The 25,466-nt window shown below is 41.7% G+C and overlaps 1 protein-coding gene and 1 long non-coding RNA gene across 7 annotated transcripts; both read left to right on the forward strand.

Annotated features, from left to right (window-relative positions):
* Positions 1-2,158: 2,158 nt before the first annotated feature.
* On the forward strand, positions 2,159-2,923 carry LOC306935122. Its single transcript, XR_013791357.1, has 4 exons — positions 2,159-2,227; positions 2,309-2,415; positions 2,529-2,618; positions 2,727-2,923. It is a non-coding gene; the product is annotated as an uncharacterized lncRNA (long non-coding RNA).
* A 1,348-nt stretch (positions 2,924-4,271) lies between these two features.
* On the forward strand, positions 4,272-24,936 carry LOC306935074 (uncharacterized protein). Of its 6 annotated transcripts, none has more exons than XM_079517918.1 (7): positions 4,272-4,655; positions 8,438-8,596; positions 9,326-9,403; positions 10,207-10,344; positions 11,178-11,306; positions 12,140-12,268; positions 13,895-14,426. In XM_079517918.1, the coding sequence occupies exons 1-7, from the start codon at positions 4,343-4,345 to the stop codon at positions 13,933-13,935; spliced, it is 987 nt and encodes a 328-aa protein (XP_079374044.1). In that variant the 5' UTR covers positions 4,272-4,342; the 3' UTR covers positions 13,936-14,426. The 6 variants fall into 6 exon arrangements, with proteins under 6 accessions (XP_079374044.1, XP_079374045.1, XP_079374041.1 ...); XM_079517919.1 differs by lacking the exon at positions 13,895-14,426 and adding an exon at positions 11,586-11,727 and having other exon boundaries at positions 12,140-12,259; XM_079517915.1 differs by having other exon boundaries at positions 12,140-14,426.
* Positions 24,937-25,466: the final 530 nt, after the last annotated feature.

Genomic DNA, 25,466 nt, shown 5'->3' on the forward strand with positions numbered 1-25,466 from the left:
TACTGAAGACTGAAGAGATTGTAATATGGCTTCTAAAACGCACGCAACGCACACAGCCGGCTCCAATCTAACTCCAATCTAATCTATCCCAAGTAGTAACAGCTGCAAGCTTGCAGGAAGGGGCCTGCAGGCAAACCTCCCTACTGCTCCCAGTGGCAGCCTTCAGAACTGACGGCATCCGGTTCTATTTAGACACAACAACTTATGGCAGCATTTTCCTTTTAGAAAAGAAGTAGGCCTACTCTGATTCAAAATTCCATGTGTTTCAATGTATTTGTAACTGTCAGAATGGCATCATTTAATACAGCTCTGGTTGTATTAGACACAACAACTTATGGCAGCATTTTATTTAGAATTGATTTTAATTTGTAATTGACTTGAATTACCTTCCCACATTGAGCTGTACACTCACACTGTCAGGCAAACATTGTTTTTACATACATAAATTCCATACAATAATAATAGTGTGAATTTACCAGCATGCAGCCAAAAAATAATACAAGAAAACAGTGTCATTGCATCTTTTACAAAGAACGTACAGCCGTCCATCTGAGTTACCTGAGGCTGGCCTCATAGACATGTCTCAGCCTCAGGTGAGTTACCTGAAGCTGGCCTGTCCAGCTCTCATAGACATGTCTCAGCCTCAGGTGAGTTGCCTGAGGTGAGTTACCTGAGGCTGGCCTGTCCAGCTCTCATAGACACATGCCTCAGCCTGTGCCTGGATATTTGTGTAATTGGTCAGCTCTGCTTTCCAGAAAAGACAAATGGTCTAATTGATGTTGCTTTTGGGAGGGTAGCAGTCGGCCCCCTCCAGGGGAGTGGAAGGAGAGGGGAGGATGATGGATGCATGAGGCATCGCTGGTGTGGGAATGAAATAAGGTGTCTCTCTGGATCCCTTCACTGCTGAAATGCCTGAAATAATGGTTCATGCCAAGTGCCATGTTTTTATTTTCTAGATAGTGTGCCATGTCAACTTGTTTTTTTGTGGCTTTCACCTTTATTTTAATGGACATATTGGAAGGAGATACTGGTGTCCCAGCATACAATAAGGTCAGACTAAAGAGGTCCTTTGTCCACCAGTCGACTTTGAGGCTTAATCAGGAGTTGTAGTAGCCATGCAGGGGTAATCTAGGCGGTGGACATTGCTCTTGTCTTCATGTCTTTATGTAATATTGTTTTGTTCTTTGTGCTATGTCAAATGTGTGTATATGTGTTCTGCAGACATGGCTGCTGGGTCGCAAGACACATTTCAGTGTGAACTGACAATAAAGTACTATATCATATATCATATCATATATACCTCATAAACAATTCCAACATTTTGATTGTCCACAAAGTTTTCCCTTCTTCTAAAACATTCTCTTACATTGTTATAATGATCATTAGACTATAACCCAGCAATACACAATAACCACCAGACTCACTCCCCAGTCAGAGTTCAGAGTTTTAATACATGTATAATGGATGTCAGGAACTTAATTTATGTGACTACATTCCTTTTAAATAGTTTATTTTAAATCAAAGATCCTGTCTCTCACACTTATTTTTGGCACCACATCCCTCTGCTCTGACAGTGAGTTTGTATTTACCCCTTTCATAAAGTGTGTAAATTAAGCTACATGTTAATGCAACACCTCAAACAACCAACAATGAGCTTCCACATAAAACAGCTTTTTGTGAAACATTTTCCAGTGCAACATTTTAACAGTAGCCTACATACATAAATGATACAACACTGTACTAATATAAATTAATAAAGTGTATAAAGGGTGTATAAAGGGAACAACATGGGCCCGTTCCATTTGTACACTCTCAGAGTTAAATTAACACTCAGGATTTACCACATAATGGACCATTGCGGGTCCATTTGTACACTGAGCATTAAATAAACATTGAAGGTGCACTGATGATTTCCACTGTGTATACCAGAGCAACAACGGTTAGCAAAACTGAAATAAATGATAGAAAAACGTTTGTGCAAAACAGTAGGCCTACTCCTGTTCTATAGTATTATCAAATCAGAAAAGTAATACAACTAAAATTAAATGATAATATATAGATGCAACACTATAGTAGTGTAACCCCTAGAGGGAGGCAGAGGTTATATTAAGTGACAAGGGTATTTAAAGGCTTTCTGAGCAGGCAGGTAACAGGACGTCAGTTGTGGGTCCTCACAACACCACATGTGTTGTGAGAGTGTCATGTTTGGTTGCTGACTTGTAAATTGGTAAGCCTATATGCTTTTGTATATTATTGTTTTATGGGTTTCTTGATATGATATAAAATGAGAGTCTCTTTATATTGCCAGGTCTACTTGTTGCTGTATACGGTAGTAGATTCAAGGTTTCCTGCACAAGAATTGTTTGGGGTGTGGCCACCACCCATTCTTATGTGTAGCAGTTAACTTGGAGAAATGTGAGTATATGATCATGCCAATCTGAATCCAGAAAGGAGTTGTTTGATGTTTTCTGTCATGCAATGTTGTGTCACCATGTCTCTAACCTGCATGATTTGTCACGGTTTAACAGCTACAGGTGGAGACAGGGGAGGGCTTGTTATTTCCCTGTATGACCATTGAGAGAGAAGTTTCATGTGTTTGACTTAAGAGCTGTACTTTGGTAAGGGGATCCTTTTATTGGTGTGCATATTAAAGTTTGTGGGTATATATTTGAGTTTATATGTATTTGACATTTGTGCACTGAACTTTGTCATTACCTTTATATTAGGTCCATGTGGAACAAGCGGCCCCTAAAAGGACTGCTGTTCCTTTCCCTTCTTTTTTAGATTTACGTTGACTTGTTCTTTTTTTGAGTAACCATTCTCCCCATTTTCATGTATATCTCAAACACTGTTTTAACATTTGTTGCAAATACCTTCTTTTTGTAACATTCTTTTATAAATAAAATAATTGTTAACTTTTGTACCACAATCCGGAGTCCTGTCTCAACTAAATTATTAGCTGGGTCACAGTAGTACAGTCAGTATTAGTGCTCAGTGAGTCAGTTTGTGTATAATATTTGTAACATTTTGTTTCGGATGAAGTTCTGAAAGCTACCAACAGACTGGTCATGGGTGCAGTTCCGAAGGCTGCCACTGGAAGCAGTAAGGAGGTTGTCATAGCTGGGGCCTGCAGGCAACCTGCTAACTATGGCCGCCATCTACTGGAGGTACTCGGTACTGCTCCCTACACGAGTCAATCATTGTGTGAAACACACTATGGTACAACGGTCTCAAAATTAGCCACACACATCCGTGGACATTAACAGCTACATTTGCGTTTAGAATTTCTAAGTTGACTTACAAATGTTCATATATGACAATTTGCAAGATTTGGCAACACTGCTGCTCTTCCACAGTCCCATTGTTGCCATGTCTGCTTATTATAAGCGACTTTGGGCTTGTCTTTTCTGTAAAGTTGCTTATAAATATTGGTAGTTGCAGTTTTTTGGGGCTTGCTTCTAAAGTGTAGTTGTTTATTTGGGCTTGTTTCTAAAGAGTAGTTGTTTATTTGGGCTTGTTTATAAAGTGTAGGCCTAGTTGTTTATTTGGGCTTTGTTTCTAAAGTGTAGTTGTTTATTTGGGCTTTGTTTCCTAATATTGTTTAAAGCAGTGATTCTCACACATCTCCATGTCAAGGACCTCCACATTAATGTATTTGTCCAACTAAGGACCCGACATGTACAAATGTTTTGTGCCAGAAGGAACAACAAGATTTGTGTTGTTAAAATGTTTCAAAGAATATTCCAATTTGTCACATTTGTTTTTCTCCATGACCGTTTTGAAAATAGCAGATCTACAAGCTCACCACACGTCGCATTGTGACACGTTGTGAGCTTGTAGATCTGCTATTTTCAAATAGCATAGTCAGGATGTAGCCCCATATGTGCCCTCTCCCTACGCTCATTCTGTAGCTCCGACAGAATGAGCGTAGGGAGAGGGCACATATGGGGCTAAGTCAGGATGGTGTTCATGGACCTGGCTGCTTGTTTCTCTCACACAATGTGGCAACACTGGTTGTGTGTATTTCCATCGTAATGGCGGATCTGAGAGAAGCTCTTTGTTGCTGTTGATCCTCATGTAGAGAAAAGAGACATTCTCCACCTTCTATAAGTATATATTCCAGTAGGAACAGAGAGCGCTCCATTCATACTACACTTTTACATCACCATTTAAGGCGCTTCGGCTCAACGTGACGTCATTCACTGACATGTTGTGACGACCCGAAGCCATCTTGGCTCTCCAGTAGTGTTTTCTCCTTCATTCAGCCCAGCTTCCAGTTCCATTTGTGGGCGTTGAAGCCAAGGAAACAGCGGTAATTTGGAAGAGAGTCTGTTTGGTGTAAATGTCTCCTAAAGGAGGTAAAACGAGTCCAATGGAGTCTGTAGGCCTACGGCTGAAGATACATGAACACATGACGTCAGTGGTGGGAGAGGACATATTGTGTGTTTTGGACAAACAGCAGCGTGGTGCTGATGTTTGTTGTGTGAAGAAGCTTGATGATGTCAGAGTGTTTGTGTTGGAGCGCCTCAGTGTGGCCGCAGAGTGGATGTGTAGCCTCATCCAGACAGAGATGGAGACACTAGAAACTCTGCTGCAGAAACACAACAAACTGCTGGACATTGACTTTGATATGGACATCGATCTACACACTGCAGGTTGGTAAACTTATGGCTACATCGTGTGTGTGTGTGTGTGTGTGTGTGTGTGTGTGAGAGAGAGAGAGAGAAAAAGGGAAACTAGGTAGGCCTAATATTCAGCCTATTTTTGAGGGGCTCAGCTTTGTGGGTCTGTATGAACAACAAACAGATGATTGGCTGATATCCCATAGCGATGATTTGATTGGCCGAGCAGAGCACATATTGAAGAGAAAAGTGAGAGCAGAAAAGTGAAGATTCCAAAAGTGATTGGCCGGAATGACTTTTGTGATGATTTGATGGTATTGGGTGAAATCAGCCCTCCCCTCCCCTTACTGGGCAAGGCTTTTCTTACCCCTCCCCCCTACTGGGCGGAGTATTTCCTTTTTTTCTCTTACATGAGTTGGGCGTTGTTATAATCTAGTAGACTCTGGAAAAGCATTCCAGCAGCCAGCTCGTTAGGCAGGTTGGCTGGTTAGACTGGCATAGTGTCAACCCCTTACCCCTGTGTCGGATCGCTGGTTAGACTGGCATAGTGTCGACCCCTTACCCCTGTGTCGGATCGCTGGTTAGACTGGCATAGTGTCGACCCCTTACCCCTGTGTCGGATCGCTGGTTAGGACTGGCATAGTGTCGACCCCTTACCCCCTGTGTCGGATCGCTGGTTAGACTGGCATAGTGTCAACCCCTTACCCCTGTGTCGGATCGCTGGTTAGACTGGCATAGTGTCAACCCCTTACCCCTGTAGCGGATCGCTGGTTAGACTGGAATAGTGTCGACCCCTTACCACTGTGTGATACCGATTTGCAGTGTTGTCCCTGAACGCGTTCAAAGAATGATCGTTCACGGGCACGTTAACTGTGAACTGAACGTACTGTTTTTCTGCTTGATGAATGTTACTAATTCATTTAGATAATTAATTGATGATTAATTAATTGATTTGATTAATTAATTGATTTAATGCTTGAACGCATTAATTCTGGGCATGTGTGAACGTCAGTCTCTGACAGTTCACTTCGTTCTAGAATGTGTGAGATTTCCTATTAAAGCAAAATAAAACAAGCCCAAATCGGATACTAAATTAGCGTGTTGTGCACTATCTCTGGACTGGAGTGCGCGAGCGAGGCGATGATGATGTGCGCTGCGACTTGTGCGCCCGCCCTGCAGACCAGACACGCTGATCCTGATCCACACACAGACAGCCAGGCACAGAACATGTCCCAACCCAAAACACTGAGGTAAACATGTTGCCACCCAAATATAGCTTCCAATAGCTTGTTATTGTGCATGGAGGAGCGCTGGGTGTACAATCCATGATCGCCTCGGCCAACAAAACACTCTCACACGACCCACAGTGAAGCCTGATTTAATCTTCGCCGTACAATTTGTTGCATGCTGAAAATAACTGATCTGCAAGCTCACAACGGGTTGCGTCCGCAACAAGTTGTGAGCTTGTAGATCAGCTATTTTCAGCACGCAGAAATATGCAGGATGTGAGACGTTCCAAAACATTTGCCTTCAGAGCATCAGATTTCACAAGTTAATTTTCACATGGCCCATATTAAGACAGAAGCAAAGTGCAAAAGGGTGCAGGAAGAGTGGGCATCTAAACATTGTCAGCACCTCAGTGTTAAATTGGCTATTTTTCTCAAAATGTAAAAGAATAAGGAATTCATTTGGATAATGGTAATGGTAAAAGTGTTTTTTTAAAGGTGTAGTGAAATGAAAAATATGTTTTTCACACTTTTAGACCATATCCGTGGTCATCATATGGGCATACCTAACAATTGATGCCAAAAAAATGGGCAAATTCTCATTTTTGTGTGTTTTATATCAAAAGTCCATACAAATATATGTTTTATTACTTCCTGAAAACGAAAACGTGCTGTGTTCTGCCCCATGGCCCACCTAGCCCACTAGGGGGCGACCTTATACTGGTTAATGGACACTTAGTTCCTCTAGGAGGAGCCTTTACTTGTAACACTTCCTTGTTTTGTCATTCTGGTTTGAGCTTCAGAGCTAGCAGCAGCAGAATTATTCTCTCCTCACACAGGACCTTGAGAGTCATGAGTCTGTAAGTTTCTGTTGTTTAGGTTTCTTAAAATGATTGTACTGTGCAGCAAGATGTATGACATGTGACAAGAAGCAATGTATGACATATAAATTTGTTTCAAGACATTACAGATTACAATCAAAACATGGGTAACAGTAGGGTTTGTGAAACCGCTTGTGATTTGTGTTTGTTGATTCTTTACTAAATGTAACTTGCCTGTTTGTTGCCAATTGTAAGAAAGTACAATTTAAGTTTATGTCAATTGTTTGGCCATGCTGGCTTGTGCCTAATTAGACTTTGTCTGTTGGAGATACACCTGTTGTGGATCCTACTAATTAGTACAGTGGTGTTTGACCTCAATTGGAACCAATTTGACTGCCTTTGATGTTGAGTTTGTGTTAATGTGAGAAGATTATGTACAATGACTGATTGCAGTTTTACAACTAAACATTCTAAGTACCAATGAAGAAACACGTCTCTGTCTTTATTGGAGCTGTTGTTGTTAACTATCTGTCACGTCACATAAATGGGCACGTGATAAGGACAGAATATGCTGCGTGATGACGTGTCGAGGCCCACATTGATAAAAGCCAATAAAAATGAAGCTCACCGTTTAATTCCCCATATGTGCGCATCCGTGCAGCACAGCTGCTATTGATTACAGAAATCCTCCGTTTTTATTCCCATTCAAGATAACATCCAGACAGTGTATTACTCGGTTTCAACTTAATCATCACGCTAAAATATGTATCTGAAAACATTATAGGGTAGAAATAAGCCACATAAGAGTAAACTGGTACAGCTGGCCGTCTATCTGATTTGTAAACAAACACACAGCATGCTGCTGCGTATAGCATAGCTACCGTCCCTAGCTACCGTCCCATCGCTCTGATTGGTTCAGAAACTTCAGACCGGTGTTTCAACTTGAAACCGTTTGAAACTTCAAAATAAAATGTCCACCATTTCCGTTGCACTGCACCTTTAAGGTTTGGACTTTATTCCCAATAGGAATGAAGTCTGTGGTTCTATGTGGGCGGTGGCTGCCAATACACAGCTTGGAGCAATGTATTGGGGGAAAATGAACAAAAAAAAAGTGTTTTTTTAAGGTTTGGACTTTATTCCAAATAGGAATACATTTTAAAAATGTTGAATGATGAACTAAGAATTGAACTAGTTATTTTTTTAAAATTTTGAACTTCGAACTGAACTAGTTCATGTAGAAAGTGAACTTTCCCAACACTGCCGATTTGACCCGATATGACAAATAAGGGCTGATACTGTTCCCATAGCGATACAGTAGGAGTATCACGATGATAAGAGCGCCCCTCACTTCACATGGGTGTGATTGTTGTCCTCAAATCCGTGGTGCACACAGACACAGAGTTGAATAAAAACACCTCTGAACAAAGTTAAATGAAAACACCACACCTCTGAACAAAGTTAAATGAAATCACCTCCACACCTCCTTCATTACTTTCTAAATAATAATGACTAGGCCTACGTCTCATTCAGCTGGTCTCACATCTTCTATGAAAGCGCTGCAATGTAGACAAACAATGGCCACACTATTTACAGCACAGAGTGCAGTCAGCGCACCATTACATTTAAGTCGGCACACCGTCACATTTCTAAATGTGGACAAAGAGTAATCTGCCAAATCAACAGTGTTGATACTTCTTCCAGCCACTACTCTGCACTGAGGTACAAGATTCAAACTTATTATAGAGTCTCTTTGTATTGTTTTTCCTAGACTTTGTGCACGTTTCTGTGTGTAAAGAGGAGGTTCCACCCGAAGAGGAGAGGAGCTCCAGTCTGGTCCAGGAGGAACCACAACCTCCACACATTAAAGAGGAACAGGAGGAGCTACGTTTAAAGCTAGAGGAGGCTGATGGGGTTGACGCTCCCTCAGGTAAGAACTGCATTACTACTAATGTAAAAACATTGAACAAGGAGACTGCATTGACCAATGCCTTTCGACACTGCTGTTTGTGTCACTGGCGAGAGAATGCAGTGCTGTTTGTGTCACTGGCGAGAGAATGCAGTATCTCTTTAGACGTTGTCTATGTAGACCTATACCTGTTCCACCAAAGAGCTTCTGTCTAGATCGACACTAGATCACACAGCACTTCCTCCCTTTGTTTCACTTCATAGAAAGTCTTGTCAAACCTTTTTCCTCTTTGTTTGAGAGGCGCTAGACCCTCCTATGACCACTAGAGGCGCTAGACCCTCCTATGACCAGCTTTTCGGGTTTGTGTTCACACAAATATTGGCTTGTGATTGGCTGATCACCCCATAGCGATGATTTGATTGGCTGAGCAAAGTACATATTGAAGATAAAAGTGGGGGAAGAAAATACACCAAGAGTGATTGGCCGGAATGACAATTGTGATGATTTGATTGGTTGAGCATTGAATATGATGTATGATGATAAGAGCACCCCTCACTTCACACTAGTGTAATTTGTAATAATTTGTTAGGAGGGTGGGGCAGTTCAAAGTTCTGTGACTGAATATTGTGTTGATCTGTAATGTAAAGTTCACCATATTAAACCATTATCTTCGTTCTAGGCTACAGCTGTTAAAGTCTCTGTAATGTAAAGTTCACCATATTAAACCATTATCATCGTTCTAATCTACAGCTGTTCGAAGCCACTCAAAGATTGTAATTACTGAATCGTGCCTGGTCGTACGACGGTGTCACGTGCCAGCAACCAGAGGTATGGCTCCCCCATATCTTGCAAGCATGATTGAACCCTACAAACCCTCCCGCGCACTCAGATCAGCCAATGCAGGGAAGCTGGAAGTACCCTCACTAAAAACGCCGGGACAACGCTCCACACGTCCCAAACTCTTCTCCCTTCTGGCTCCAAAACTGTGGAATGCACTCCCCGTTGCAGTCAGAACTGCAGCATCACTCCCAATCTTCCGCCGTAGTCTGAAAACCCACCTTTTCAGACTCCACCATGGCCCATAGCACTTACCCTACCCGCTTAGACAGCACTTTTTAGACTTAGATAGCATTTGATACAGACTTATAGCATGGTATGTAGACAGCACAATAATTGCATTGTATGTAGTCATAGCACTTCATAGTATATATGTACAGCATAGTATAGTATATATGTATAGTTTATATGTACAGTGTCATTATATAGATATGTTCTAGCTACGTTCTTAGCTTACGCATGTTTCTTGATAAATGCTTTTTATATATGTGATGTATTCCCATGCTTTTGTTCTTGCTAAATGTAAGTCGCTCTGGATTAAGAGCGTCTGCTAAATGCCTAAATTGTAAATTGTAATTGTAAATTGTGCCAAACGCAGTCGATCTACAAGCCCACAGCGCGGCACATCCATGACACTTTGTGGGCTTGTAGATTACAGCTAGATCACAGTTGGAGATGAAGTGAAGTTGAAGCAGACAGTAGCCTAGTCAGCCTACCTCAGTCTGCAGCGATATGTGGCGGACAGCGACGTTACCACGCAGGTTGGTCAGTGCATACTTGTATTGTTTTCCTAGACTTTCTGCACGTCCTTGTGTGTAAAGAGGAGGTTCCACCTGAAGAGGAGAGGAGCTCCAGTCTGGTCCAGGAGGAACCACAACATCCACACATTAAAGATGAACAGGAGGAGCTACTTCAAAGAGCAGAAGAGGCTGGTGGGTCAACGTTGACATTATTCAAACTAGAAACTCGACCTGTGGCCTGAAGAATTATGTTAAGATAGGTGCACGTCACTGTTTGATGATGTGGTCCTACTGGGCAAAAGAAGTGGCTGAAATGTCCCTGAATAATGTGTTTTATATTAACTGTACAATATGTGAAGACATTGAGGGCAGGATAATAAGCCTAGACCCAAAGAAAGAGTACTTATGAATAGTCTGGTGCTGGAATCTGGTGTAACGCACAGGTCCTGGTTGTACTTCTGGTGAGAGCAGGAGAGGACCTGGTGAGACGTAGGAAGTGCCCGCCCAGGAGTCAACCCACAGTGCCTAGTCCCTCCACGCGCCGGATGGCACGCCCAGTACCGGCAGAGTAGTTCTGGAGCAGCGGATTGTGTGTCCCTGGTTTTTCCCTAAGGTACTGATCGAGGGTAGCTACTGGGACGTAAGTCGGGACTTGATCACCCCGGCTGGGTCACCCGAGTGAGGGGTATGATGTTGGAAGACCTGAGGACCTTGGGAAACATCACTGAGGATACGTCCCAGTTGCATCCTAGCAATGTGTTTTAGTTCTGTGGAGGCAAGTGGAGTGCTGGTGAGCTCGGCCCTAGCAACCAGACACCACCCCGAAGCAACCAGGCACCACCCCTAGCAACCAGGCACCACCCCCTAGCAACCAGACACCATGTCGACCCTATTCTGATTATGCTAGTGGGATATGCAATAAAAAATGCTGCTTAATGAAATACTAGTTCTAATACTTCTTCCTGCCACTACGAAGGTTGAAGATTCAAACCTTTTATAGAGTCTCTTTGTATTGTTTTTCCTAGACTTTGTGCTGTGTAAAGAGGAGGTTCCACCTGAAGAGGAGAGGAGCTCCAGTCTGGTCCAGGAGGAACCACAACATCCACACATTAAAGATGAACAGGAGGAGCTACTTCAAAGAGCAGAAGAGGCTGGTGGGTCAACGTTGACATTATTCAAACTAGAAACTCGACCTGTGGCCTGAAGAATTATGTTAAGATAGGTGCGCGTCACTGTTTGATGATGTGGTCCTACTGGGCAAAAGAAGTGGCTGAAATGTCCCTGAATAATGTGTTTTATATTAACTGTACAATATGTGAAGACATTGAGGGCAGGATAATAAGCCTAGACCCAAAGAAAGAGTACTTATGAATAGTCTGGTGCTGGAATCTGGTGTAACGCACAGGTCCTGGTTGTACTTCTGGTGAGAGCAGGAGAGGACCTGGTGAGACGTAGGAAGTGCCCGCCCAGGAGTCAACCCACAGTGCCTAGTCCCTCCACGCTCCGGATGGCACGCCCAGTACCGGCAGAGTAGTTCTGGAGCAGCGGATTGTGTGTCCCTGGTTTTTCCCTAAGGTACTGATCGAGGGTAGCTACTGGGACGTAAGTCGGGACTTGATCACCCCGGCTGGGTCACCCGAGTGAGGGGTATGATGTTGGAAGACCTGAGGACCTTGGGAAACATCACTGAGGATACGTCCCAGTTGCATCCTAGCAATGTTTTTTAGTTCTGTGGAGGCAAGTGGAGTGTTGGTGAGCTCGGCCCTAGCAACCAGACACCACCCCGAACCAACCAGGCACCACCACTAGCAACCAGGCACCACCCCCTAGCAACCAGACACCATGTCGACCCTATTCTGATTATGCTAGTGGGATATGCAATAAAAAATGCTGCTTAATGAAATACTAGTTCTAATACTTCTTCCTGCCACTACGAAGGTTGAAGATTCAAACCTTTTATAGAGTATCTTTGTATTGTTTTTCCTAGACTTTGTGCTGTGTAAAGAGGAGGTTCCACCTGAAGAGGAGAGGAGCTCCAGTCTGGTCCAGGAGGGACCACAACCTCCACAGATTAAAGGGGAACAGGAGGAGCTACTTCAAAGACCAGAAGAGGCTGGTGGGTCAACGACATTACTAGCAGTGAGAAGTGAAGATGATGATGATGAAAACAGAGACACAGAGCCTGTAGCCGGCACCTCAACTGAACACATGAAAACACAAGCTGATGTAGAGGACTGTGGAACATCACAACCAACTAGTGATGAGCAGCTCCTCTCTTCACACTGTTCTGAATCTGACACTGAAGACAGTGATGAGTGGGAGGAGACTAGGGGAGATCAGTCAACTTTAAACACACTGAAATCACAAAACACACAAAATGTGGGAGGACAGCGCAAACTGTCCCAGGACCTGAAATCATCGAAACAAACTGACTCCATGAGGAGTCACACAGGGAATAAACCTTTTAGTTGTTCAGAGTGTACAGTATGTGGTAAAGGCTTTACTCAGGCGGTTAGTCTAAAAACACACATGAGGATTCATACAGGCGAAAAGCCCCACACAGGGAAGAAACCTTTTAGCTGTACAGAGTGTGGCAAAGTGTTTAATCACAAGGGACATCTAAAATCACACATGATGATTCATACAGGGAAGAAAGGTTTTAGCTGTACAGAGTGTGGCAAAATGTTTAATCGAAAGTATTATCTAAAAACACACATGAGGATTCACACAGGGAAGAAAGGTTTTAGTTGTACAGAGTGTGGCAAAATGTTAAATCACAAGGAAAATCTTAAAACACACATGAGGACTCATACAGGCGAAAAACCCTTTGCGTGTACAGTATGTGGTAAAGGCTTTACTCAGGCGGTTAGTCTAAAAACACACATGAGGATTCATACAGGCGAAAAACCCTTTGCTTGTACAGTATGTGGTACAGGCTTTACTCAGGCGGTTAGTCTAAAAACACACATGATGATTCATACAGGCGAAAAGCCCTATATGTGTACAGTATGTGGTAAAGGCTTTGTTAAAACAAGTCATCTCAAAATACACATGATGACTCATACAGGTGAAAAGCCCTTTTCTTGTACAGTATGTGGTAAAGGCTTTACTCAGACAGGTGATCTAAAAACACACATGAGGATTCATACAGGCGAAAAGGCATTTTCTTGTACGGTATGTGGTAAAGGCTTTACTCAGACGGGTAGTCTAAAAGTACACATGAGGACTCATACAGAGGGAAGGCCTTTAGTTTAACACATTAAGATCAGTCAGTCTAGTCCAGGATGACAGTGATTCAAAAGCAGAGGAATTACATAATCTGACAATATCAACATGACACACATAAAACACACATTAATAGTTTATTGTGATGTATTTTTGTTTTATCTTGTGTATGGATCTTATTTTCTATTCAACATGATGTAATTTCATTTGTATTTTCTCTTGCATTATTCCCTCCAGCTCATAGGTTACTGGTAGTACAATATGAGCATCAGTGTGTCCACATTCATCAGGATTTAACAAGTCATATTCATTAATATTCATGCAATAATGATTATGTTCATTGATATGCAGTAAATAATGGTGCAGTAAAGTGCTGACAAGCTGCTGGCTTTGTGTTGACATGTGTGTTTACATTGTTAAAGGAACACTTCATCACTTTTCAACCTATCTTCATATAATTGGTCCTCACTAATGATCATGATAAAATAGCACCATTGCTTTCTACTCTGTCTCATAGGAGGGCTGTGGGCAGTTCAGAAACCAGTCTGTGTCTCATAGGAGGGCTGTGGGCAGTTCAGAAACCCGTCCACCAGTGACATCATCGATGAAGAATCCAAGCTAATATAAACTGCAGGCTTTCTATTCCTGAAAGGTTGCAACATGAAAATGGAAGCCTTCGTTCTCACGATAATAGAAATCTAAATATTAAAAGAAATTCACTGGTGGACGTTTTTCTGAACTGCCCACAGCCCTCCTATGAGAAATGGTGGTATTTTATCATGAACATTAGTGTTATATGAAGATAGGTTGAAAAGTGGTGAAGTGGTTTAAATTATCATAGTACATAATATGGTAGATTCCACAGAGACAGTGTACATTCCACATGGTTTAGTTTCTTTATAGAGTTGTTTTCATAAACTCAAAGATCTGCTTTTATCTCTTGGGGAAAATTATATGTTTTAGTTTGTTTTGTTTAATAAAGGTTTCATCACTACTGCTCCTCTGTGTGTGATTTATCAGCAAATATTCAACGTATTGTTTATGTCCAGAATGACAAGGACATCCAGAGGTTCTGTAGAAATGTAGAGGAAATGTAGAAATATAAGGTGTTAAATACAATATTTTAAAAATCACACCTGTGTGAACACAAACACTCAAAACTAGTCATAGTTGGTGGTAGCAAAACAATGTTTGTGTTTAACACAAACCCACAAAGCTGGACATAGGAGGGGCTGGGGGAGGGGCTAGTGCCCCTCAACAATCACGTGTAATTGGAACCCATTTATTAAATAAAGGTTAAAATAAAGATTGTAGATCTGCTATTTTCTCTATTAAATAGAGTTTAAAACAGTTTGTTCATAATGGATGTTTTTGTACGTCTGGGTCTTGGGGAGACCAATGTCCTAGTGGTTCTATCACAGTAATACATGTTACAGATCTCACTGTAGGTTCTGTGGACCCCCAGGGGTCCTAAGGATTCCAGGGGGTCCCCAGCTAAATTATCTCACTGTAGGTTCTGGGGACCCCCAGGGGTCCTTAGGATTCCAGGTGGTCCCCAGCTAAATGATCTCACTGTAGGTTCTGGGGACCCCCAGGGGTCCTTAGGATTCCAGGGGGTCCCCAGCTAAATTATCTCACTGTAGGTTCTGGAGACCCCCAGGGGTCCTTAGGATTCCAGGGGGTCCCCAGCTAAATGATTGCTACTTCATCTTCATCAATCATCACAAATATGAACGTAACTGCAACAAGATAACTATTTTGATCAGGATTTCCATGCTATCTCTATGTCTACAGTAAGACAATAAAGGCATTCTGGATCGACAATATTAGACTTAATCATACCTAATAGTAGTGACAGTGACATCATATGTCTGATGTCTGAGGTGGGCGGGTCTTTCAGTACCTTCATGATGCTCAGTGACATCATAATGTTGCTGATGTCTGAGGTGGGCGGGTCTTTCAGTACCTTCATGATGCTCAGTGACATCATAATGTTGCTGATGTCTGAGGTGGGTGGGTCTTTCAGTGCCTTCATGATGCTCAGTGACATCATAATGTTGCTGATGTCTGAGGTGGGCGGGTCTTTCAGTGCCTTCATGATGCTCAGTGACATCATAATGTTGTGATGTCTGAGGTGGGCGGGTCTTTCAGTACCTTCATGATGCTCAGTGACATCATAATGTTGCTGATGTCTGAGGTGGGCAGGTCTTTCAGTGCCTTCATGATGCTCAGTGACATCATAATGTTGTGATGTCTGAGGTGGGCGGGTCTTTCAGTACCTTCATGATGCTCATTGACATCATATATTGAAGACATCATATATAAAAGCCTGACATTAGATATGCCTACATATGTCCCATTGGGTCATGCTAATAGGCCTGTCAATCTAAACTCAAAAGGGGTGTGACCCAAAATGATCCTTGGGTCACACATCCTTATGATCCTGAGGGTCATACAAATCACATACAACGGTATTAGAAATTGTAAATTAAATAATTAGTGGATCATGGTAAATTCAGGGGTTGAAAGTTAGGGTACCATTAACAACCTATAGGCCTACAGTATAATTTTAATTATGCTTTAAGTAGCATGTGACGTGTCAAACTAGGGTTTTTATGATTCTGAATCCAATGCAAGCATTTATTTTGCACAAAAAAACACTCTTTGGGCTAAAACCGACCATAGCCGTCATCACACATGTGATGAGGTCATCACACATGTGATGAGGTCATCACACATGTGATGAGGTCATCACATTTAGCCAAGTGTCTATATGGCCTGACTTGTTACATATTGTTACTGTCGGCCAGAAACCTCTTATCTCCATATTGAAACTTTCTGTGTTTTTTTCATAAATTAATATCCTACTTATGTTGCTACAGCGTTTTTATGATGAATTGAACATGGTGGACCCTATTGTAAACAAGTGTAATGCTTTATGGTGTCGTCCACAGTTTTGTATTGAGTTGTGCTTGAAATAATGTACTGTAATTCTGCAATCTGTTAATAAATACTTCAATCAATCAATCAATCAATCAATCAAAGCGTCACACAAGCATCAGAAGTAGTTTGAAACGTCTCCAAGTGAAGTGTTTTGAGCTTGTAGAATTGTTCATGCTTTTGAATTCTGATCCTGAAAAGTAACAGATTTGGACATATGAGGTTTCTACCCGACATATACTGACACCCGATATACATAGACTATGTTTTCATCCATGGTTTTATTTTAACATTTGATTCACATTCTCTCCACTCATTATTGTCTGATCTATTCTAGTCTAAATCTAAATCTATCAGCGACAGTTAAACACCTCCGCCACCAGGGGGCGAAAGGCATTAAGGCCACAGTGCCCTGGATCCTGTGTTGTTGCGCACAGTTTATATATATCTATGGTTGCGCATGCATGACACACGTTGACCAGGAAGTAGAAGGTCGTGTAGTTCTTCTTCCTGTTGACGCGAGGTTTCTCCAAACGAAGACGGTCTGACAACAATAAAGGAGCTCAAATGTCTCATAAAACGAGTTTAAACGTCTCTTAAAGAAGTTAAAACGTCTCATAAAGACGTTAAAACGTCTCATAAAGAAGTTAAAACGTCTCTTAAAGAAGTAGAAATGTCTCAAAGAAGTAGAAATGTCTCATAAAACAGTTAAAGCGAATCAAATGGAGTCTGTATGGCTGGAGATAAACGGACACATGACGTCGGTGGGAGAGCAGATATTGTGTGTTTTGGACAAACACACAACAAGCGGTGATGTTGGTCGGCTCAGAGTGTTTGTGTTGGAGCGCCTCAGCGCGGCCGCACAGTTCATGTGCAGCCTCTTGCAGAGAGAGATGGACACACTGCTACACACTGCTGCAGGTCTGTGTGTGTGTGTGTGTGTGTGTGTGTGTGTGTTTAAATTTATATACATGTATTTGGCCCCATCTGAAAATTATGATGTTGTTATTATTATTTTTAATATACTCTAAATGTGTCAAATGTTAAACAAGCTTTAAGTCATATTGAGCTTGTGGATCAGCTATTTTTAGACAGCCAAAGTATATATAAGTCTAAAGTGTTTAAACAGAGTTTGATGCTCTATTGATTTAGCTGGGGACCCCCCGGAACCCCCTCAAGGACCCCTTGGGGTCCCCGGACCCCACTTTGAGAACCACTGTTCTCTGGAATATATCTGTCTTTTGCTATTTGACTTCCTCTACGGTGTGCCAAGTTGGCCACAAAAAAGTAAAATAAATAAATAAATAAAAACACTGCTAGACCAGTGTTTCTCAAAGTGTGGTCCACGGACCCCCAGGGGTTCAACCATCTATAAGAGTGGTCGGCAACCTTTTGGACATGAAGTTCCATGTTTTCATTTTCCTGATAGTCAGTGTGCCATGTCAACACTAAGTTGAACACTTCATTGGCCGGGGAATTCTTGAAAATAAAGATGCTAGAGTGCCAGCAGATATGGAAGATTTTACTCTGAAAAGCCCTGCCTTCCGTTCCCCCCAAAAAGAAAACAGGAGGCATAATCTTCCATTCTTAGCTCACGCTGGTCACGCTAAAGTCTCTCTAGAAGTGTTAATATTCCAAACGAGATGCATGCTGAAGTCAGAAAAAAGTAAAGACAGAACATTGTCCTTTTGGTCAAAACCATGTAGAGCTCCCTAGATTAGAGATAAAGACAGAACATTGTCCTTTTGGTCAAAACCGTGTAGAGCTCCCTAGATTAGGAGTTTACGAGCCATTCTTTTGGAATTGAACGGCATGAGAACAAGGAGTATGGTGCAGAAGGAGAGGACAACCCCTCGTTTTGTTTTTTGTTTTTTTACCCCAAACTTTCTTTTTGTAATTATTATTATTGTTGGATATCATTTTGTCCACAATTCCATGCTGAATTGACGATGTTACCACTACCATTAGGAGAGATAACAGGCAAAACGTTCTATAATTGTGTCGACTTCTTGTAAATGAAGTAGCCTGCAGGTATTTAACAATCATTTAACTCTTGAGAGTTTTACACACTCATTTTACACTCTCAAGAGTGTTAAGGGTCCATTTGGATAGCAACTCTCCACCATTTAGCTGGGGACCACATGGAACCCCCTCAAGGACCACTGGTGTTCCCCCGACCACTGGTTGAAAACCACTAGTCCACAGGCTGTACATAACCTTTATTTTGTAACTTCTATTTTATACGTTGTTTTTTTTCACACCAGGATGTAATGATCGTTGGACTCCCAGACTCCCTCCCCAGTCAGTCACAGTTATCAGTTTGAACCAAATGTGGAATTATTATTTTTAAATAACTCAACCGATAAGTCTATGGCAACCCAGTGGAAGAAAGAGAGTGTAAATTAAAAACATTCTCTGTTTTTTTCCTCATTTCATTTTTTTCCCCTAGACTTCCTCGCCTCCACAGAGGAGGTTGCTGATGAACATCAGGAGAGGAGCTCCAGTCTGGTCCAGGAGGAACCACAACCTCCACACATTAAAGAGGAACAGGAGGAGGCTGATGTGTCAACATTGACATCACTACACTGGGAGACGAGCTGTGACACTCTCTCAGGTAATTACAATAAAATATCACTTCATCGATTCTAATCTAACAAGCAACATGTTGTGACCTTGTAGATCTGCCGTTTTTTGAACAACCACAGTACGAAATGTGTTTAATGTAGCCTATGTGTTGTAATACCATACTAGTCCAAATCTGCAAAGTAACAAGTAACACAAGTTTTCAAATAATTGTAGTGTAAAACGTTCAGTGAGAATGAACAAATAATTAAATTCATCCAGAGAGAGAGAAAAGAACAAGGAGAGAATAAAAAAGAGAAGACATATTTGTTGTCCTTTAATGATCAGGAATAACATTAGACTCCATCCAATGTAGGGCTGGGTATGGTAACCACAATACCTCCATACCGTGGTTATGTATTTGATGCATTAATGAATGACAAGTCTGATAAATATTGTCCTTGTCTTTTCTTTTCTTTTCTCTCGGTGCGCAGCCTCAGTCTCAGCATGTCACTAATGTAACATGGTATCAGTCATATCAAAACTTGACTATTGTAATTCCCTCCCTTACTGGCCTACCGTCATGCGCACTTAAGCCTCTCCAATTGATCCAAAATGCCGCAGCTCGCTTGGTCTTCAAACCAGCCAAAATTCTCACACGTCTCCCCCTTCTCCGCTCCCTCCATTGGCTCCCCGTCGCGTACAAAACTCTGATGCTGGTGTAGCACCCTTTGGTCTAGTGGTTAAGATGTTGGACTTTCAAGCGGGAGACCCAAGTTCAATTCCCGGGCGTTACACTGGCATAACCCCAACCCTAGTCCAATGTATCTGTGAAATGAAATGAAATGAAATGAAATGATTACTATATTTACCCAGGGTATCTGGGCTAAGCTCAAGAACTTGTTTCCAGCCAGGCCCTGCTCATAGAACATTTCATCGTAGTGGTTCAATGCCTTGTTCAAGGGCACTTCAGCGGTGGTAATTTTAACGTGTCGGACCGCTGATTCGAACTGGCGACCTTCCGGTATCAAGACCGCTCCGCAATCCGTTCGGCCACCGCTGATATATTCTACTAACTCCATAACCCTAGTCCAATGTATCTGTCTCACTGATATATTATACTAACTCCATAACCCTAGTCCAATGTATCTGTCTCACTGATATATTCTACTAACTCCATAACCCTAGTCCAATGTATCTATCTCACTGATATATTCTACTAACTCCATAACCCCAACCCTAGTCCAATGTATCTGTCTCACTGATATATTCTACTAACTCCATAACCCTAGTCCAATGTATCTGTCTCACTGATATATTCTACTAACTCCATAACCCTAGTCCAATGTATCTGTCTCACTGATATATTCTACTAACTCCATAACCCTAGTCCAATGTATCTGTCTCACTGATATATTCGGCATTGATAGTTTTTCCACCGATGTATTTTATCATCAAGTTGTGCTCAGTCTGGAACCCATTGCCAAAAAAAGGGAAAAACCGGCCTTTGAATTTTCCTCTGGGGGAGTCATGGATAACAGGATGTTGGCCCGTTTGGTTCTTCCTGTTTTCCAACCACCTCAAGCTGAACCCAGACAAGACTGAGCTTCTGTTCTTCCCAGCTAAGTCCTGCCCTATGCGGGAGCTAACCATGTCCGTAGACAATGCCTTGGTAACGTCTGTCCCAACAGCTAGGAATCTTGGTGTTGTCCTGGACAGTCAGCTCTCGTTCAAAACACACATCACAGCTGTCACTTGATACTGTGCACTTCATAGTCCATATATATAGCATAGTACAGTATATGAATGAATGCCTTTATTGCAGACTCAGGGTCCATAGAGAAACATACAAAACACAAAATACATATACAGGCTGAAAAGGCTGAAAATACTTTTTTTAAATGCCAGGACATATTGCAGAAAAGGCATTTAAGGGATGAGTTTAAAAGATGTCAGCATATTTTTGATAAAAGATTACGTTTCTTTAAGCGGAGATTTAATAGAGGTCAAGCAATGCATTTGGAACAGCTTCAGTCCAACAATCCTCAAAAATTCTGGAGTGAAATCAACCGATTGGGCCCTAAGAAAACTGTTAAAATACCTAAGATTACCTAATGGTGACTTGGAGGATAGGACTGAAAGTGTTCTGAAAATGTGGGAAAGCGAATTTGCTAATTTGTATTCAGGGCACTGTATCCCACCCATCTTTGATGAGAGCTTTCTGGCCAGCATCAGTAACTCCAAAGATGTTCTTGAGAGGGCGATGGATCAGGATAGATATGTTGTAAACCAACCCTTAAATGGTAATCTTACCTTAGAAGAAGTTATGAGGGCCATTGATAAAGCAAAAAATGGAAAAGCAGCTGGAGTAGAGGGCCTTTATAATGAAGTTCTTAAAACTCCCAAGATATTGCCTATTTTGTTTAGTTTATTTCAGACATGTTTCAAATATAGTATTATCCCCTCCCTTTGGTATAAGTCTATCATTAAAAGTCTGCTAAGAATGACCCAAGGGTCCCTTTAAATTATAGGGGTATTAGTCTCATGAGTACTGTTTACAAACTATATTCAAGTATCCTGAACAGCAGGCTCTCCTATTATTTGTTACCACAGTAATTAGAACAAGAATTGAAGAGGGAAAATCTACTTATTCATGTTTTATAGACTTTCAGAAGGCTTTTGATTGGGTCAATAGAGATTTGCTTTTCTTTAAACTAATCCAGAGTGGTGTTGATGGTAGATTTTATAAAGCTATTAAATCATTATATCAGGTTCCAGTAGCATCTGTTCAAGTGAATGATTTCACTACTGGTTGGTTTTCAACACCATTTGGGGTGAAACAGGGAGATGTTTTATCTCCCACTTTATTTGCTATCTTCGTTAACGATCTAGTCCAAGAAATCAAACATTCAGGTTTAGGGGTAATGTTGGATGATGTTGCTGTAAACTGTTTACTTTATGCAGATGACATAGGCCTCCTGGCAGAGTCCGGAGATGCTCTACAGAAGATGCTGGATATTGTTCAATCCTGGTGCTCAAAATGGAGGCTTATGATTAACCAGAGTAAAACTCAGGTTATGCACTTTAGAAAAAAAGGTACAGAAAGATCTTCTCTGAATTTCTCATTTGGTACTCTGCCTCTGGACTATACTGAAGCATATAAGTACTTGGGTTTTATGCTGGATGAATTCATGTCCTATGATCTTGGAATTGGAACATTGGCGGACTCTGCTGGTAGAGCTGTTGGGTCAATAATTAGTAAAATGAAATTTTGTAAAGATCTAGGTTATTCCACATACTCACAGCTCTATGATGCATGTGTCTGTCCAATACTCACGTATGCAGCTGGTGTTTGGGGTTTTAAGGATGATAAAAAGGTTAATTCTATCCAGAATAGAGCCATAAGGTGTTTCCTTGGTGTACATGCATTTGCCCCTTCTTTTGCAATCCAGGGAGACATGGGTTGGGAACCGATGGAGACTAGGCAAAAGGGAGAATTGATCCGCTTGTGGAACCGTCTCATTAATCTGCCAGAAGATAGGTTAACAAAAAAGGTATTCAATTGGGATAAGGCACACAATGGCCCCTGGATGAAGGAAGTTTTTTCTATTTTTAGAGAGGCAGATCTGTCGTATATCTTTCAAAATATGCTTTGTGGTAATATCAATAGGTTGAAACAAAAACTATTTAGTAATTACAAAGATAAATGGTCAAATGACATATGGTCTAAACCAAAACTTAGATCATATGTCCAGATGAAACAGTGTTTTGGTACTGAACTGTATGTCAAATCCTTTCTGACCAGAAACCAGCGGTCATTGTGTGCCCAGCTGAGAACTGGTATCCTGCCTCTGGCTATTGAGGTAGGGCGGTTTTCAGCGGTCCCAGAAGAGAATAGATTATGCATTGTATGTGACCTAAATGATGTGGCAAATGAATTTCATTTTATGTTTTATTGTACCCTGTATGATGATTTGAGGGTTCCACTGTTTGAGGTAATGCAACAAAGAAATCCTGATCTATTCTGGGAAGATGATGGACAGAAGTTAGACTGGTTATTTAATTATGAAGTATTTAGGACAGCCCAGTTTGTTTCTAGAGCCTGGAGTAGAAGACAATCCCAGCTCTTCAAGTAGGTACATGTGTCTCCTGTCACAGGCCTAATGGTGTATTTTATTTTATGTTATATATTATGTAATCTGCTCGTAAGGATCTGGAGTGTCAGTTTGGTATTCAATTGATCATTGTTTGCAAACCGTCATGTCGGTTTATCGTAATTGTTCATGTAAACTGTAAAAAGTGTCCTGTAAGTCCATATGGGCTGGGCTTCTTCGGAAGCATGACACTTAAATAAAGAATCAATCAATCAATCAATCATATACATCCAATAGAAAACTGATGGGCAGCTTTCACCGAACCCGGCAAACGTTGGCCCTTTTTGACCACCTCACTCCATCCTGGAGACAGTAGCGAGCGAGTCGAGCTGGTTGTCACTCCACGAGAGTTCTCTCTGTCGCTGGCGATGGTTTCCCCACATCCACAGCAGAGCCTCCCGCCGGCATATCCCCTTCTCCTCGGCGCGCCGAAGCTGCTGTTCTCCGGGGACTCCTCGTAGACAGGTCCCTCTCTTTGCTGCATGTGTTGCAGACACCGGCACAGTCTCTGTAGCCACCAAGCTAACAGCACTAGTCGCAGCATCCCCACCTGTATCAGGCACAGCCTCCGGCGGCCTCAGGTCAGTAGGACGCTCCAGTGCACACAGTCGGCTATCAATGTCCACAGTTACAGCACGAAACTCCACACTTAGAGTAATTTGTTGGTACTTTTTCCATCCACTACCCTGCACTGAGGTACAGGATTCAAACCTTTTATTGTCTCTTTGTATTGTTCTTCCTAGACTTCCTGCTCGTCCCTGTGCGCAAAGAGGAGGTTCCACCTGAAGAGGAGAAGAGCTCCAGTCTGGTCCAGGAGGAACCACAACCTCCACACATTAAAGAGGAACAAGAGGAGCTACTTCAAAGACCAGAAGAGGCTGGTGGGTCAACGTTGACATTACTAGCAGTGAAAAGTGAAGTTGATGATGATGAAAACAGAGAGACAGAGCCTGTAGCCGGCACCTCAACTGAACACATGAAAACACAAGCTTATATGGAGTACTGGGTACGATCACAACCAACTAGTGATGAGCAGCTCCTCTCTTCACACTGTTCTGAATCTGACACTGAAGACAGTGATGAGTGGGAGGAGACTAGGGGACATCAGTCAGCTTTAAATCAACTGAAATCACAAAACACACAACATGTGGGAGGACAGCGCAAACTGTCCCAGGACCTGAAATCATCAAAACAAACTGACTCCATGAGGAGTCACACAGGGAAGAAACCATTTAGTTGTACAGAGTGTGGTAAAGTGTTTAATCGAAAGGATCATCTAAAAAAACACATGAGGATTCATACAGGGAAGAAACCTTTTAGTTGTACAGTATGTAGTAAAGGCTTTACTCAGGCAGCTGATGTAAAAAGACACATGAGTACTCATACAGGCGAAAAGCCCTTCTCTTGTACAGTATGTGGTAAAGGCTTTACTCGGACGAGTAGTCAAAAAACACACATGAGGACTCATACAGGCGAAAAGCCATTTTTGTGTACAGTTTGTGGTAAAGGCTTTACTCAGATGATTGATCTAAAAAGACACATCATGACTCATACAGGCGAAAAGCCATTTTCTTGTACAGTATGTGGTAAAGGCTTTACTCAGACGGGTAGTCTAAAAAAACACATGAAGACTCATACAGGTGAAAAACCCTATACTTGTACAGTATGTGGTAAAGGCTTTACTCAGACGGGTAGTCTGAGTAAACACATGAAGACTCATACAGGGGGAAAGCCTTTAGTTTAAAACATATGATCAGTCAGTCTAATCCAGGATGACAATGATGCAAAAACAGAGGAATTACATAATCTGATGATATCAACCTGACTACTACCTACCTACCTACTTATATAAAATTAAATGGGAGTTAAATGCTGCAATTTGTAAAAATGGCAAAATATGACTCCTAACGTTGTTGAAGTGGGACTCATCAAATGTCCCTGGGACTCATTTCTAAAAGACCATCCCTGCATCCCTGGGACTCATTACATTGAACACCTATTTACATCACTGGGTCTATAAATGGTAAATGGTGTATTTATATAGAGCCTTTATCCAAGGCGCTTTACAGAGATTGTGCATTACATTCACCCATTTGTATGTATATGACACACACACACCTACAGACGAGCACACACACACACACATGCATGGACGTATTCAAGTATGTCAAAAATGAAGTTTAGATTTTTCTCTGCTTAAAATGCTGCCAACACCTCAACTCCCAAAGATCCCCTGCAATCTTTGGCACCCCCTAGTGGAGCCCAGACTTACACAGACCTGGGTAGGCAACCCAGCCTGGTGGAGATAATGTGCTCCATGTAACTCTGCTTTCTAGTTGTCGCTGCTGATGGGATAATAAACGAAGACAACATAATAATTATTAACTTAATTGACCAGATCACTTAATTATATTTCTTTGTATCATCTCTTAT

The sequence above is a fragment of the Electrona antarctica genome (genome assembly GCF_951216825.1).
Source record: "Electrona antarctica genome assembly, chromosome: 13".
Taxonomy (NCBI): Eukaryota; Metazoa; Chordata; class Actinopteri; order Myctophiformes; family Myctophidae; genus Electrona; species Electrona antarctica.

What these genes read in the sequence shown, in the direction of transcription:
- LOC306935074 (XM_079517915.1), top strand. Translation starts at nt 4,343, where the DNA reads ATGTCTCCTAAAGGAGGTAAAACGAGTCCAATGGAGTCTGTAGGCCTA. An exon ending in TCACGTGCCAGCAACCAGAG is followed by an intron (nt 9,404 to 10,206) that starts GTATGGCTCCCC and finishes TTGTTTTCCTAG; the next exon opens with ACTTTCTGCACGTCCTTGTG. An exon ending in TCAAAGAGCAGAAGAGGCTG is followed by an intron (nt 11,307 to 12,139) that starts GTGGGTCAACGT and finishes TGTTTTTCCTAG; the next exon opens with ACTTTGTGCTGTGTAAAGAG.